The sequence below is a fragment of the Urocitellus parryii genome, chromosome 10 (genome assembly GCF_045843805.1).
Source record: "Urocitellus parryii isolate mUroPar1 chromosome 10, mUroPar1.hap1, whole genome shotgun sequence".
Classification (NCBI taxonomy): domain Eukaryota; kingdom Metazoa; phylum Chordata; class Mammalia; order Rodentia; family Sciuridae; genus Urocitellus; species Urocitellus parryii.
The window spans coordinates 20065247-20082404 of NC_135540.1; the positions used below are offsets into that span (position 1 = coordinate 20065247).

Here is a 17158-nt window from a genome sequence, read left to right on the forward strand (position 1 = left end):
ATTAAGTTAAACATTTATTTACCATGACCTCAAAATTCTTCTCTTTAGCATTCATCCAAGAGAAGTCTTATGCCCACACAAAGACTTGTATCTATAGCAAATGTTGACAGTACCTTCAATTTTAACAGATCCAAACTAGAGAGAATCCAAATATCAATTAACTAGTAAATAGATACATTGTGGACATTCTATGAACTATCCTTTGCAGTAGAAAGGAATAAACCACTGATGAAGACTCAACTACATGGATGCTAAGGGAAAGAAGCCAAACATGTGAGACTACAAATTATACCATCCTACTTATATACAACTAAACAAGCCAAAACTCAGAAAGCAGATCAGTGATTACCGGAAACCATAAGGTAAAAGGAGGAGATTAAATGTAAAAAGGCATGGGGAACACTTCTAGGAGCAATGGAAATGTCCTATATTATGTTGGTGGTGGTGTTTACACAATAATTTGTTTGTCAAATCTCATCAAGTTGTACATTTATGACCAGTGAATTTTAGCCAGGCAAAGAGGCGCATGTCTGTAATCACAGCAACCTGGGAGGCTGAAGCAGGAGAAACAAAAAGTTCAAGGCCAACCTCAGCAACTTAGCAAGACCAGTCTCAAAATAAAAAAATAAAATGAGCTGGGTATGTAGCACAACAGTAAAACACCCCTGGGTTAGATCCCCAATAGCAAACTATTTTTAAAAAGTTTGGTAACCAAACAAACCATATGAATGAATGATAAATCCAAACTGAATGAATCCATATTTAACAGACAAGAAGCCAATTTACTTCACTAAAGCTAACAAAATACTTCTTGCAAAAGTTAAGGCTATTTTCAACATGCTCTACTGGAATCTTTAAAAGGATATAAATGCTTTCTTTGAGAAGTGGATGAATTAAGAGTTTATTCATCAACTGTATTTCTTTTCATCTTATACATCCTGTGTATCAGGGAGGAAAAAACCCAGAATGATTTATAAGTATCGTTGCTATTTAATAATGAAAAAAAACTGTTCGGAAGGCACTTAAGACACAAAGGAGAGGTTTGATCAGATGTGGAGTGTCCTAAGAAGTCCTAATTACTGAAGGGGGGAAAAAAAAAAAACCTGGCCAGACCACCTAGCCCCAGCAATCAAAGCACCTTCTTTTCTGGTAACCACAAATGAAATCAATCTCAGTTCAGTCCACACTGCATCATTTCCTCCCTATGTCTCCTCTCTTTGCACTACCACTTTGTAGATCCTAGCTCAGGCTCTTACAGTCTATGAGCCTGAAGTGCTGAACAAATATCAATAACAAACATCATAATGGGGTTTTCTGATTAACAAAATAATAAATGGACTTTGTCATTTCCTGTATTTTATATAAAGAAAATAAAAATAAAAAAAAAAAAGAAAATAAAAATCACATAATTATATACCAACTGCTGACATTCTAGTTTTCACCTTCCCTCCTACTTGTAACAAGATATAGGTTTAAGATTCATTTGAAATATACACACTGATCACCAATTAGGCACTCCAAATTGAAAGTGCAACTCTGGGAATTAAACAATTAAAATATTTGATCCTTTTCAAAAAGGCTTATAAACAGAGATAAAAATGTAAACTTCAGGAAAATGAATCTGTGATCATAGTATATGCTGATACTAACTTTCAAAACTATTCAAATAAAAATATAATCAGAGAAAAGGCCTTCCTGGAGTATTTGTCTCCAAAACTGGAGTAAAACTGTAATTACTGCTTTTTATACTTAATACAATGTAGACAGTTTTCCATACATTGGCAATATTTTAAACAATTTCAAAATGAGTCTGACAAATACTGCCTGCACATTCTCACTTGTATGTGGATGGGGGTGTGACAGAGAGATGGTTAACAGATAGAGGAGTGTAGTTGGATAGGAGAAATAACTTCTCATGTTCTATAGCACAGTAGGATACAATTACTGACAACAATTAGTCACATATTTGAAAACAGCTAATAAAGACTTTAGTGTCCCCAACACAAAGAAATGATAATGTTTAAAGTGATAGATATGCCTATCAGCCTGACCTGATCATTAAATGATACCCTGCATCTCATAAATATGTACAACTGTGTGTCAATTAAATTTTTTTAACTTTTTAAAAAATAAAATGGGTTTTTCTGCCTCTGGTCTCATTCACTTCAAACTTTTGCACAACATTCTTTTCACATGTCCATTCAGTCAGCAAAAATACCAGGCACTATTCCGGGTCTGGGGCACAACAGTGAACAAGACATACTGTAATCTGTGTTCACAAAGCTTAATTCTAATAGAAAAAAAAAAAAAATGAACAAAATATTTATTATACAGAATGGTGTAAGTGTGACAGAAAAAAATAAAAGCAGGAAAGGGAAATAGGGCAAGTGTTGAGGCTAATAGTTACAATTTGAGATGTGGTGACCACTAATCTCATGTCCCTATCTCAAAAATCTTTCCAAGGCGTCTTTCCAAGGCCATATACAGAGATCCCAGGGCTGAGAGTTTAGATATGGGATAGGAGCCAGGGATTCTATATATATTTTTTTTTACAAGCACACCAGGTGATTCTGATGCAGACAATCAATAAATCATAAATATCTTGAGAAACACTGGTGTAAAACATAAGCTCCAAATTACTGAGCTTAACACTGAAGGCCCTCCCACAATCCAGCCCCAGCCTGCCCTCTGACTTCTTTCTCACTCCCTCCAACCTTAGAATGTTCCATGCTTCACATAAACTGATCTGTTTTCTGCATCTAACTTGCTCAGTTTTCACCAATAGAATATCCTTCAGTACAGGCACTGCTTGTTTAGAATCTATTCAGACTTCAAATATGAACTCACAAACTCTTCATCAACCCAGCTGGAAATAAAACCTTGAGTACTTAGAGCATCACATCTAGGGCTGGGTTTATATAGCTCAGTTGGTAGAGTGCCTGCCTTACATGCACAAGGCCCTGGGCTCAATCCCCTAGCACCACAAAAACACAAAAAAGAAACAAAGCCCCCAAAAGTGAGTGACTTAAAATATAGCATTGTATCTGTATTTCTTGGAACACACATGATTTACTAATTTGTATTTCCCTATAGTAGAAAAAATTATTTGGTTATCTCATCTATGCATTCTCAGGGTGACTAGTTATTCTCAGCCCATAAATCAAACACTCCAAATAGCAACAGGGAATCAAACAGATGACCCAATTACTAATCAAACACCCTTCTTCCAACATTTACATTCCCTTTACCACCTATCTAACTCCTTATCTTTTTTATTTGCCGATGTTATTTTTTTCTTTTAACAGTTGACAAATTCTAACATTCTAAATGGCATTCCACAATATTCGTTTGTGTACATGAATGTGTATGTGTATATGTGTGATGTTGAGGACCAAAACCAGCGCCCCCGCATATGCTAAGCACATACTCTGTCACCGAGCTGCATACCCAGCCCACATTTCATGATATTTGGACTTTTACAGTGAGAACATGAGTTTTATAAGCATGGAAAAAAAAAAGAATTCTTTTAATTTCAACATGACTAAGAAAATGTGTTAGCAGAAGTTGGTGGAGACATGCTACCTTTTTCTCCTCCCCCTTCACAATTTAATCATGGGAAATACAACTTCCAAAGAACTTTGCCTTCTCGGTTGCCTAAGGAAAAGATCAAATCTCACCTGTCCATCAAGTTCCACACACAAACCAACAAGGCATTCTGAAAATCATCACCATTTTTATTTCAATCTTGTATGCTACATCCACATGCTATTATGGCAAAGACAAAGATAGCATGACTCCTGTCTTTAGTGAGAAAACTTCTAGTATACAGCTCAAATTGTCTTCCAAATAAATGCTCAACAAAATGCCTTCCTACACATTCGTAGGAAATGGTGTACTCTATCCCCGTACCCCCTAAACACTGTACTATTAACTAGGAAATAGTGTATGCCTGTAACCCCCTAAAAACTGTACTATTAACTTTCTTCTTAATGAATTTCAAATACATTATGCTGGATACACACAAACAAAAATATATTTAGAACATTACTGCATACCTGTGGATTTTCCAAACGTTTTAAATACTCTTCAAACGACCCTTCTATAAACTGCAAAAAAAAAAAAAAGTCTGTTAGGAATGTTATGTCAAAAAACAGTTCACTGCTTCACTGTTAACTTTTTTTTTTAATTTATTTATTTATTTTTTAGTTTTCGGCGGACACAACATCTTTGTATGTGGTGCTGAGGATCGAACCTGGGCCGCACACATGCCAGGCGAGCGCGATACCGCTTGAGCCACATCCCCAGCCCCTTCACTGTTAACTATTCACTGTAAATTACTGAGACCTTATATAAACCTCGATACACCAGTAATATTAAAATAATGATGAGGGCTGGGGATGTGGCTCAAGCGGTAGTGCGCTCGCCTGGCATGCGTGCGGACAAAAAGATGTTGTGTCCGCCAAGAACTAAAAAATAAATATTAAAAAAATTCTCTCTCTCTCTCTCTCTCTCTCTCTCCTCTCTCACTCTCTTTAAAAAAAAAATAATGATGATAATATATACAAATAATTTAAGACCATAAACATATAAAAGAATTTAAAGAAGGAAACATTGCCAGAAAGAGTTTCCAGGAATAGGAGTGACTCAAGATGAAGGCTGGTCAGAATCTGGATGGGCACACAGGGAGCAGACACTCCACAGCAATGGCCCTTGTGGCGTAAGGAGGAAGAACTCCCTGTTGGGAAGACAGGGGCAACAGGGGCAACAGGGGCAACAGGAGCAACAGGGAACAAGGGCAACAGGATCTAGCCAGCTCCTAGCCAGCTGGAGCAGGGCAACTTGTTAGGGAGCTGAGCAAGAGAGGAAACCAAATGGGGGACTGTTGTTTATAGAGGGCCTTAACCCAGGCAGGAATTTCAGACTAGACAGGAAAGGTAATTCAAAGGTCACTGCATATGACATCCTGAACTGAGAAATTACACGATGAAAGCAGTGCTTTTGGATAAATTTGGTAGTGGTCAGTGTGTAGAAGAGAATAAAACAAAGACAAATATAATAGCTAAGAAAGCATGTTATCTTAATAATTATCTTAACAATACAGCTATAAGCATTCATTGTCTCTAGGTCAGTTATCCACAAGATGAAAACTAATAATGCTAAAGATATTCTGAAGCATCAACAGAATTTATCTAATACTGTTGCTTCACTGTTATTTAAACATAAAATTAGTTTATTCACAATTATATGATCATCCAACCTTGTTTTTCTCATAGCAACTGCACTAACTTGAGAAAGTTCTAAAAAACATCCACCTGACCCACCATAGTCAATTTTATGTAATTTATAATCCCAGTTAAGTACACCAAAAACATACTTCCCAGTCTGTAATTTTAAACACCCATGGATTTGTTTTGACATTCTTTCATAAATTGTATACTAACAGAGTTCCAAAAAGCATCTTAAATTTTAACACATATTTTTAAATCCCCATCAATCGGATGCCACTATTCCCTATTAGATAATTATTTACAGACTTTTAAAAGAAACCCATAGTGCCATTTAAAGTTGGTAAAGACCTAAGTGTTTTTCCAACACAAACCTGCGCCCAATGTAAGCCTCCTTTCTAAGCAGAAAGTGTCCTGCTAGGCCATGGGTGACACTGTTAAGTAGAGCAAGGTATATCTTACCCACAATACCCCTTTCCAACTCTGGTCAACAGAAACTACTAGGGTTCTTATTATAAGAAAAGTAAATCTTTCCCCCTCAGAACTTTCACCAGCTGATCATCTCTCATAAGATTATATGAATTAAATAAATACATGTGAAGCACTTAAACAATATATGACACACAGTAAGAGTTCAAGCAATGTTAACAATGTCCATATTATCAACAAGATTTTTACCTTTTGGGTCAGTAATCATTAATCCAAGTGTAATTTCTTCAACTATTTATAAACCATGCCACTTCTCCCCTCTTCACCACCATTACACCATAGTCCTCTGTTACCATAAAATAAGGTTTCAAATCACCTGATTAAGCAGGTAACTCTCCTTCCTACAATTTATTACTATCCATTCTAACCACAACATTCAGAATTTGCTTGAATATAGAGAATCCCAATCCAGGAATATATTTAACTAAGATGTCTTCTGTTAAGTCTTAAAATCTAGTTATTTGCTAACCCAATCAATAAATGGGCAAAAGAACTGAATAGACACTTCACAAAAGAAATATGAGCAGTCAAAAAATATATGAAAAAATGTTCAATATCTCTAGCAATTAGAGAAATGCAAATTAAAACTACGCTGAAATTTCATCTCACTCCAATCAGAATGGCAATTATCAACATAAGTAACCACAAATGTTGGTAAGGATGTGGGGGGAAAAGGTACACTCATACATTGCTGGTAGAATTGCAAATTGGTGCAACACTCTAGAAAGCAGTATGGAGATTATTCAGAAAACTTGGAATGGAACCACCATTTGACCCAGTTATCCCACTCCTTGGTTTATACTCAAAGGACTTAAAAATCAAGCATTCTATATAGTGACCCAGCCATATCAATGTCCAGAGCAGCTCAATTCACAATAATTAAGCTATAGAACCAACCTAGGTGCCCTTCAACAGATGAATGGATAAAGAATATGTGGTATATACACAAAATGGAATATTACTGAGCCATAAAGAAGAATGAAATTATGGAAACTGGCGGTAAATGAATGGAACTGTAGACTATCATGCTAAGTGAATTGAGCCAATCCCAAAAAAAAAGAAAAGCCAAAGATTCTCTCTAATATGTGGATGCTAAGACACAATAGGGGATGGGGGGGGAGGGAAGAACAGAAGTTCACTAGATTAGGCAAAGGGGAATAAAGGAAAGGAAGGGGAGATGGGAATAGGAAAGAAAGTAGAATGAATTGAACATAACTTTCCTAGTTCCTATATGAATACACAACCAGTCTAACTCCACGTCATGTTCAACCACAAGAATGGGAAGTTATACTCTCTCTATATATGTCAAAATACACTACACTGTCATGTCTATCTAAAAAGAACAAATTAAAAAAATTTAGTTATTTGCCAAGTATCAATATTTTTTTACAAGTCAATGGGGGGAAATACCATTAAAAGTTGTCAGGTTATATAATTCTAGGTCATAAAACCAGTAAGCAGTAAATCCTGCAAGACTTTGAATATATAATAAAAATAGATCAGGTGGCAACTTATTTCACAGCCTTCTACACACTATTGAGAAAATTATACTGTTGTTATACAACATTTTATTAACTATTAATCAACATTTATATAATTACAGTGTTCTGATGTGATTTCACAATGATCTCTGAAAATTAAAAATCTAGAAATACCTTCTGATAAAATAGTTCAGCATCTTTTTTATACTTCAAATCTGAAACTTTAAATTCATCAGCAATTACCAATCACACAAAACACTATTAATCTCAACACCCATTTCCCTGAGCATATCAAGGACTAATGTATGGTATACAAGTCTCCCCTCCAGGTCATCCTTTCCATCCCCCACAGTTGTCTTATTCGTCACAGAAGCTTTCTAAATGTATAAATTAGTAACACAAAATAGCCTAGAATATTCACAGCTGAATATGTTTTGGATTTAATGATTTTTTTTATCAAGGGTTATTTTCATAACCCAGCCTGTGACATTTCCACCAGAACACTTCTAGAGACCAAAATGGGTATTAGAGATTATAAATTACCGCTTCAAATTTCTCTCTGTTCTCCCGAAGATAGTGAATACAGGCCATTCTAACTTCAACATGGCGAGACTGAGAGTGCAATACCTAAAAAGAAAAAACAACGCACTATTAAGCATTTTGCTAAAAGTGGATTTCAGTTACAACTTGATGCCTTCTTTCACACCCACAGTAATGGGACAATCAATAGATTATCAGTCTCCCTCCATTTCCCTTTCTATAATTTTAAGACCTTTACTCAATCTCACCTCTTCCTCTAAGCACGAAGATGGCATGACACAGAAATACCGCAATACTCCTTAAGCCAGATTCATTCTATAAAGAATGTATTACCATTTATCTTTTAAGTCACTAAAATCACTCCTCTGAGCACACTTTCGTAAACAAGACACTTTCCTTTCTTGCCATCTTTCTACAATAACTCTTCATAATTTGCTCTTCAGAAAGCAGAGTTAACAGAATCCCTGCTACTCAGGGCAAAGCCTCAACCTGTGCTTCTTAAGAAAGAGAACAAATAGATGACTTCATTAGTAATCATCTTTGGGGCTGTAAGACTGTATGAGATACTTTTTCTTCCAATAATTGTGAATGTATTTAGTGGCCTTACACAGAAATTTAAGTCCATCATGGTTTCAGAAAAGTTAAGGAACTCTTTACCAAGTTTACAAGACTTAAAAGAAGTAGACAGTCTGGAAGACATAAAAATGCTGTTATTCTAAGAGGCTTTGGATTTGACTGTGGTGGGGAGGGGGGATTATGTGGACTGATCCGAGGTGGTCTACCACTGAGCTACATTCCCCAGTTCCCTTTCAAGATTTCACTTTGAAGCATGATTTCACTAAATTGCCAAGTCTTGAACTTGCAATCCTCCTGCCTCAGCTTCCCAAGCTGCTGGGATTACAGGTATGCACCAAGCTGTAACTCATTTTTGAGTGTGTGTGGTACTGGGGTTCAGAAAATTTGGCAATTTAGCAAGACCCTGTCTCAAAATTTATAAATTAAAAAAAAGGGGGGCTGGGAATAGAGCTCAGTGTTAAGAGGGACCCTGGATTAAACCCCCAGTACCATCAAAAGAAAAAAAAATTAAACTGCAGCTCCTATTGAGTGAGTCTCCCATATATTCAGGAAAGACAACACTCAAGATACATGTTTTACAGCTCCCTTGGATCATAGCCAAGGCTCATTGATACCCACAGAACCACAGGCACAATAGCCTGGACAACTAGTATGTCTTATTACACTATGATACACTGAAGGAACTCTTTACCAACTAGTTAAAGTTAGCAACTGAATTGGTTTTCAGTTTACTAGTTGGTTTTCAGCTTCACAGGGTAAACCTTGTGATTCTATTAAATAGTAGCCTTTTTCTAAGCTTCCAGCACACGGGGTACTGCTCACATATCCATACATATATGACTAACATACAACGCTGAAGGTGTAGCTCACTCAACCTTATGCTTACTTAGCAAGCATAAGATTCTGGGTTCAACACTTAACACACACATACAACAACAAAAAAAAAAACCCACACAAATTCTTTTTTTGCCAGTTCCACAAATGACATTCAGCTAACACTTCTGCAGCTAACGTTAGACACTATTATGAATCAAGTCATTATTAGTATGACTCAGGCAGTGTCATCCGATAGGGCTTTCCTGCCATTAGCAAAGTAGAGCTACTGTTAAAGCCATCTACCTAGCAACAGGTGGCAGATATAAGTTAGTAAAGCTTATTTCCATCAAAAACAATGGCAGGCATATCTAATGGTTTTTCTCCTCTTTTAACAAATATTTTAGCATATAGAGTCAATCTAAACTTGTTGCTCAAAAGCAAAACTCTCAAGTTCCATAAATTGTGGGGTGCTGGTAATTTACAAAGCCAAACACTGCAAGACAAGCAAGGTTAAATGACAACTGTATAAAAAGTAAATTACTGCACAAGTTCAAGGACCTCAAGAAGAAGTCAAATGGTATGGTAAAAATCCATCTTTACAAACTATTGCAAACATGAAAGTAAGCTACAGGGAGGAGGCTTTCCATCGCTCCTTAGGACAAGATAGTGATAAACACTGGGAAAGGATGAGACACACTGTTTTAGCAAGTCCTCTAAGAGTGCCCTATTTTTAGCTCTATGGCTAGGAGCTGATTCAGGTCAGGCCTCCTGCAGGCCCAAATCCACAACTATAAAAAAGGGAAGGGTCCACCCAAAAAAATGTGATCTGACGGGAACCTGAAGTCCCCTCCCCGTCTCTACAGCCTGCCATTTAGATTACTGACTCCTTAGAAATCTTACCTATTGTAATTTTATATAAAAATCAATAGTTTAAAAGAAAATCCTTTGTACTCATTTTAAAAGGGCAGCCTGAGCGCTGTTATTTCCCTTTTCCCCACACTTTGCCTTTAGCCATAACTGCTACACCCTTAGTCCTGTCTGCTGAAAAACCCAGTCTTCACCCAAAAATTCATCTCCTATAGCTAAGCTCAAAATCAGAGTCAGATAATTGGAGAAGGCAGTCCCTTATGCCCAACCTGAGTCCCATTATAATAAATTACAAAAAAAAATGTGTTATTGGATGTTAATGAGTTTTTAGTGTTAACTAGCTCTTGCCCCTACAAAAATACTCAATAGATTCTACTACAATATGAACAGGCTTCTGAATAATCCAGGTTCACCAACTATGGCATATAATAGTGGAAACAGTCAAACCTTTCTGCTTCAATAACTAGGATCTGAATAATTCAAGTCCAAATTTAACTTCTACCTCCTTCCTGACCAAACTCTTGCTAAAGCCAATAGTATATAACTATGAGCTGACTTCATTTTCATCTCTTCTGCTTCTGGAGGTGTTGTTGAGGAGTCCAAAAAGGCTGAGACAGAGGAAGCACAACAGATGGGGAGATTTGAAAAATTCACAAATGGGGCAGACTGTTTACCTACTGATAGTTAGTACTGGGGTGGGTGTGTGAACATACTCCACTCACACTGAACATCCTAAATTTCTGAAAATCAGAGCAGTCTAATGAACTGAAAAAGACAGAGCCTGGTTTGGAGAACTTTTAAAGAAAATGTTTCACTATCAATGAAATGCTGCAAAGGCTGATCCCCAATAAATCAATTTCTTGTTTTAAACAAAGATTCCATGCTATAGATGTAAAAAACGAGAGGCCTTTGAAAATAAATATCTGGCCTATTGATGTTTTTTAAAAGGGAGAACACCCAGACACCAGGGCTCAAGCCTGTAATCCCAGCTACTCAGGATGCTGAGGTAGGAGGATGCAAAATCCAGGTCAGCCTCAACAACATAGCCAGACCTTATCTCAAAATTTTAAAAAAAAAGTGGGGTGTGGGGGGTGTGGCTCAGTGGTACAGTGTCCCTGAGTTCAATTCCCAATATCACAAAAAAAAAGAGAGAGAACATACTAGTCAGACTAGTCTCCAGATGTTAGATAAAACACTTATTCACAAATAGAAATTCTAAAAGCTATTTAGCATTTAGAAAAAGTGAGGGGGAAGGAAAAAAACCAGAAACATCATTAAAACCCCCCCAGGGTATGAGGAGGAGTTGTTCCTTGAGCTAAAGGGAAACAAACTATGAAAGGTATGAAAATACCCGGGCAGTGAAACTTTTTATCCAACTACTCAAGCAGCTATTTTTCAAATATACAGATGCTTTTTGGTGACTGCACACTTACAACGTACAGTATTATATAACACGAAAAAAAAAATTCAAAAAAAAAAATCACAAACATCTTCCTAAGCAAGTTATTAAAAATGATTTTGGCCATTTCAAACGGGGGTGGGAGGGTGGAGGATCAGGTCAAGAAAGGCCCCGGGAACCCTAGTTACTAACACTCCCTCCTCCAACCAACACAAAAATACTTTTGGAAAACGTGAATTTTTTTTCAGTATACCTCCACTGCTTCGCCCAGCTTAATGAGGTGTGGAATCTACTCAAGCTCAATTCATTCAACATGTTCTGTATTTGTAAAAGGTTGGTTTTCTCAAACGGGCAAAGTTTGCCCCCTGGCTTCAAGTGACATCAGTGAGCCCGATTACCCCACATTCCAAAGTCCGACAAACAGGGGGAGGGGGCACCACCTCCCCTAGGAAACGCGCGGTTCACGGGCGTGAACGCTGCGCTTAGAAAACCCAGGGGAGCTGAACGCGGAACACACACGAAAAACCAGCTGGTCGCCAGGTCGCCGGCAGGCACGCTCCGCGCAGGCCTCACAAGTTGTCCTCAACTCTCAGTCCCATTCCGGCGCCACAATGGGCGGCTGTGACGACAGCCGGGCCACGCGCGGCCCGGGACGTGGGCAGCCAGGACAGCTGAGCCGCCGCGTCCCACCCTGCCCGCCGCCGCCTCCGCCCCCGCCCATTACCTGCTCCGCCACGGCCCGGAATAGGCACGACCCGTCCTTGGCGACCAGTTTCCGATACAAGCCCAGTTTTCGCAGATAGGCGTCCATGGGCGTCGCGTCCTCGCGGGGCGCCGCGCCGCCCTGGTCCCCGCCGTCGGGGGCGCCGACGGCCGCCTCCATGTTGCCGGTCCCGCTGCAGGCCAGGCGCGCGGGCTAGCCCCACATGGCCGCGCCGCCGGCTGCTCGACGCCCCGGCCTGGGGCAGGCGGAGGCTCCGGCTCCGGCTCGGCGAGCTGCGGCAGGCGGCGGCCCGAGGCAGCGGTCCGCGCTCTCCCGGCGCATAGGGGAGCCCTGCCTAGTGCATGGCCGTCCGCACGCGGCCGCCTCCCCGGAGGGGCCACGCGCCCGGGGGCACGGGGGGGGATGAAGGGACGCCCCGAGAGGTAGCAGTCACTTCCCGACCGCCTCACCGCCCCGCTCGGGCGCTGGGCCGAGGGTCGCCGGCCCCACAAGTTTCCTGGTCCCGACGAGAGTGGGGCTAGGAAAGCCCCGCCGCCGGCGTGCGCCGGGCCGCCTCGGGTGAAGCGAGGCCTGCGTGCCCCGCGCGCTCTCCTCGCCGGGAGCCGAAGAAACCAAAAGAGAAAGCCGCGGCCTTGGGTTTCCCCACCTCGCCGGAGGGAGCCGGAGGGGCGGGGAGCGGGAGGGGGCTCCCGGCGGAGGGCAGCACCCTCGCAGCGTAAAATTTGTTTTCGCTTTCAGCCCCAGAGCGGAGAGGACGGCGGGAGGTGTAGTTTTGGCAGCGGCAGGAAGTCGGCGAGCGGCGGGCGGGCACGCCCGGGCCGGCCTACCCGGGGGAGGCGCCCGGGAGGCACGCGGACTACAAGTCCCTACAGCGCGGGCGCCGTCGCCGCCGCGCGGAGCCGGCTTCGCGCTTCCCAGGCGCCGCGTCCGCAAGCAGGCCGAGGGTCTCCGCCAGCCGACGCGCGGCCACCTGCGCGCGCCGCCCGGCCCCGCCCGCCGCCGCCGCCCGGCCTCCCGCCCTCTGCGCCGCGGGGCCGCGGGAAGTGCGCGCGCGCCGCGTGCGTGGAGTTGCCAGGGACACAGCGGCGGCGGCGCGGGCCCTTTGTGTATTTCCAAACAGAGGGCGCACCTGTGTGCACCCCTCCCCCCCGGCCGCGCTCCGGCGTCTCCGCCGAGGTGGCTTTAACGGCTGAGGCAGGCTGCTGGAGCCGCCACCGTGCGGGACGACACAAGCTGACCGTAAATCAGCCGTGGGCTGCTGGTTCCTATCAGAAATTAAAAGTGCAGCTCACGCACCACGGCAAGATGATGCCTGTTTTTTGTTTTTTGTTTTTTTTTCACCTTGTCACTAGTTGAGCACCGCAACCTAGAGAAGTCAACTGTTTGAAGAAATTAGATATTTTCCTTGTTAAAAATACTCATCTTGTAATCACTTGATAACATGTTGTACTTGCCATGGCGTCCAGCAGTGCTGGAGGCTTCCCACTCAACTCCTACCCCCCAAAAAAAGTTGCATGACAGGAAATGGCAAAGTCGAATGAGCCTTTGGAACCCAGTATTTATCCAACATGCTTCTGAGACACCAGAGTTTTAATTTGCCAAAACACAACAGCATCTGGTGTCCTTATTTAAATACATGGTTAATCATAAAAACTACTACAGCCTTGAGGCCATGGTGGGGGAGAGGGAAAAAAGTGGAGGATTATGGTATGTTTAGAGATAGTTGAGTTCTTTGGAAGGGGGACCAAGGCAGGCCAGATGGTGAGAATCCTACATAAATTTACTGAAAACTCTTGTTAGACATTGTTTCAGTGCAAGCAATGAGTCATATTTTCACTTCCCTTGTGGCATCTAAATTTGATTTTTTTTTTAAACCAGGGATTAAACGAGGGCGCTTTACCATTGACCTACATCCCTATTCTTTTTTATTTTGAAATAGGCTCTCCCTAAATTGGTTAGGACTTCGTGAAATTGCTGAGCCTGGCCTGGAACTTGGTAATCCTCCTGCCTCAGTCTCCTGAATAGCTGGGATCTCATGCATGTGCCACCACATCTGGCTAAATTTAATTTCCTCCTGTTTAAATATCCTATCTCCCAATTTGCTATTTCTAGAAAATCCAAACATTATTGTGATCTAATGAAAAAATGTCCTGTCACAATTGAAGGGAAAGCAAGAAATGAAAGACCAGGCAGAGATCACAGAGAGTTTATTCGTCAGAGCTGACAAATAAAGGTCATCTCTCTACAGGAGAGAGAAGCAAAACAGGCTTGGGTTCCGAGACTTTTATGGGGCAGGCTCAGAAATCAGAGCCGAGCTGATCTTAATGCCCCCGGTTAATTGTTAGGTTGGTATGAGGGAGTGGTGAGCCTTTCTCAGAAAGGCCCTTGGGAGGGAAAGCGAAACTTTTTCCTTGAAATGGCGGCTGTCACCATCCAGACGCTAAGCAAGGACCTTATAACAATATTAGATTATTTAAACATTGTAGAGAGGAAACATTATAGAAAAAAATCTTGTTTCATGGGGCATGGTGGTACATGCCTGTAATCCCAGTGACTCAGGAGGCTGAGTCAGGAGGATCACAAGTTCAAAGCCAGCCTCAGCAACTTAGTGAGACCCTAAACAGTTTAGCAAGACCCTGTCTCAAACTTAACAATAACAAACAAACAAACAAAAACATAAAAGGGCTGGAGATGTGGCTCAGTGGTTAACCTCCCAAGGGGCTCAATCCCCAATACAAAAAGAAAAGAAAAAGAAAAAAATATGGTTTCAGATCAAACCTGTTGCTTTTCTTTTGAATGTATTACATTGCATATACTATTCTCAAAAAAAAAAAAAAAAAAAAAATTGCAGAGCATTGCCTCTACAACACGTGTTGCCTTTTAGACTTAGAAAATTTTTTAAAAAATAATCTATGGGACTTAAAATACAAATTTCTAAAATGAGTAGATTATATATCAATTATATAAGAAACAAATTACCTGAGGAGCAAAAAGAAAACCATACCTTTCCTAACATTTATTTTTATTACTCCTCAGTAAGACTTCCTAAAGTTACTCTCATATTCAATTTATATTTTGGGGAAATCTGTATATATTAAATTGCTCAATATCTGGAGTATATAATAAAAAGTTATGTTTCCAGGGACTTCACAATTCAAAATTTTTCAACTTTTGTAATTGAAATGTTCAAGATTGTACTGCATTAATTTTTTTCAAGTCATTCAAAGATAAAAATAAAGCTTTGCTTGATTTTATATGTACAATTCTGATCGTGTTTGAAGTACATTTTCCATTTTGAGACATATCCATATTTTAATTATTTAAATGTATTTGTATTTAATGTCAACCTGAAATAATGGCAACATCTTCTAAAGCCCCAGAATTTTTCTGAAATTCTTTGAAGAAACCAAATCCACCTTTCATTCTATGCCTTTATTTTCCATTGCAAAAATTTAATTCACTGATAATAGTAAAATCAAAATAATACCGGACATGATCATTAGCTTAACTATTCTAAGGATCCCACTTTCAACATATTTTTAAATGAATTATGGAATACTAAGAAAAGAGAGACCTTTATCAGAATCATCAAAATTCTATGCTATCTTGTAAAAAATGTGATTTGTTATTAGAAGTAATAGAATAATAACATACTTTTGGTCATTTCTACACTGGATATTATGGTAAAATTGCTTATCTTCACTTTTGCTCAATGAGTGCAGACCAGCCTAACTCTAAACTATCTGATTCTAGTTCCAAAATTAGAAGTGATGCACCTGTTGTATCTCACCCCAGGGCTGTATATGGAAATCCTTTAGGTATTTTGAGACCTAATCCAAGACAGACCCTCTGTACGCCAACTCCCCAAATATAACTCAGTATTCAGGCAATGTTAGAGGATCCTATGTCTTTAAACTGGACTAAAATTTACAAAAATTCACTAACTTTAACACTTGTTAATATTAACTGCTGACACTTTTCAAGAAACCACACTGAAACTGACTGAAAAATGTCCATTCTGAGAAATTCATTTCTGACCTGCAAAAGTGAAAGACATCTTTAAATAGACTCTATTTTCATAAGATAAAACCTGAAGTGTGATGCTTCTGAGAACCTAATGATATTGTAACTGTGCTCCACTTTATGCTTTGAATATAGCCCCTGCTGCTCTGCCACTGCAACTTAGTTTTAAAATGGACATCTTTCTTTCTCTTCCTCTCTCCCTGCTCCTCCCTAATCTCTCCTTGTCCCTAATCTCAGGGGAAACAGGATTACCTTTCTTCCCCATCCTAGGCAGAGTTATCTGTCCTTGAGTACACACCCACCAAAGGAACAAAGTCATCCAGACTTTGGGGATGGTACCAGAAGATCTCAGAAATGTCTGTCTCCAACAGAGAACACACGTGTGGAATGTAGCCTTTGAGTCACCTCTTTAAATGTCCCCTGTTCCTGCTGATGGGCAGAATCACAGCCTCTGGGACAGGAGTCCCCTGTGTTTCTCCTTTTCTAGCAAAGCAGTAAACCTTCTTTTTGATTTTTTCTCAAAACCGTGTCCTCATTATTGGATTGGCAACAGGGACAAGAAACAGGCTTTCAGCAACAAATTTACCAACAATCTTACACAAATGTGTCAACCAAATTTTTTTTCCTTGTATTCTCTCAATATCTCATTAGTTTGTTTACTTTGATAATTTGTTTTAAAAGATAGGCTAATAGGTTATAGGAAGATTTTTTTTTAGCTTCTTCCTAAGGTAAGGTTAGGTATGGTGGTGGGTAGCCTCAAGATGGCTCCCCCTACCAGGATTCCCACTTCCTGGTATTCACACTCTTGTAGAGATGGCTCCCACTTTGTGTGCCAAGGTTGGCCTGAGTGACCAATGAAAGAGCCTGAAAGTGATGATGTCACTTCTGAGGCCAAGTTGGAGACACTTGGCATTTGGGTGGTTACATTTACACCCCACCTCTCATGGTATAACAGGAGCTTCTTTAAAATTGGGGGATTTAAAGAATCACCCAATCATTGTCCTTCTCAACAGACCTT

At 40.3% G+C, this 17158-nt stretch overlaps 1 protein-coding gene across 1 annotated transcript in view; it reads right to left on the reverse strand.

The window, feature by feature from the left end:
* Positions 1-12364, reverse strand: part of Otud4 (OTU deubiquitinase 4) — a 43456-nt gene extending 31092 nt beyond the window's left edge. The window contains exons 1-3 of the mRNA XM_026392728.2: positions 12118-12364; positions 7739-7822; positions 4056-4106 (exon numbers count right to left, since the gene is read on the reverse strand). Of these exons, the coding sequence (XP_026248513.2) occupies positions 4056-4106; positions 7739-7822; positions 12118-12276 (294 nt within the window). The 5' untranslated portion in view covers positions 12277-12364. The remainder of the gene's footprint in view (positions 1-4055; positions 4107-7738; positions 7823-12117) is intronic.
* Between the last annotated feature and the right edge of the window lie 4794 nt (positions 12365-17158).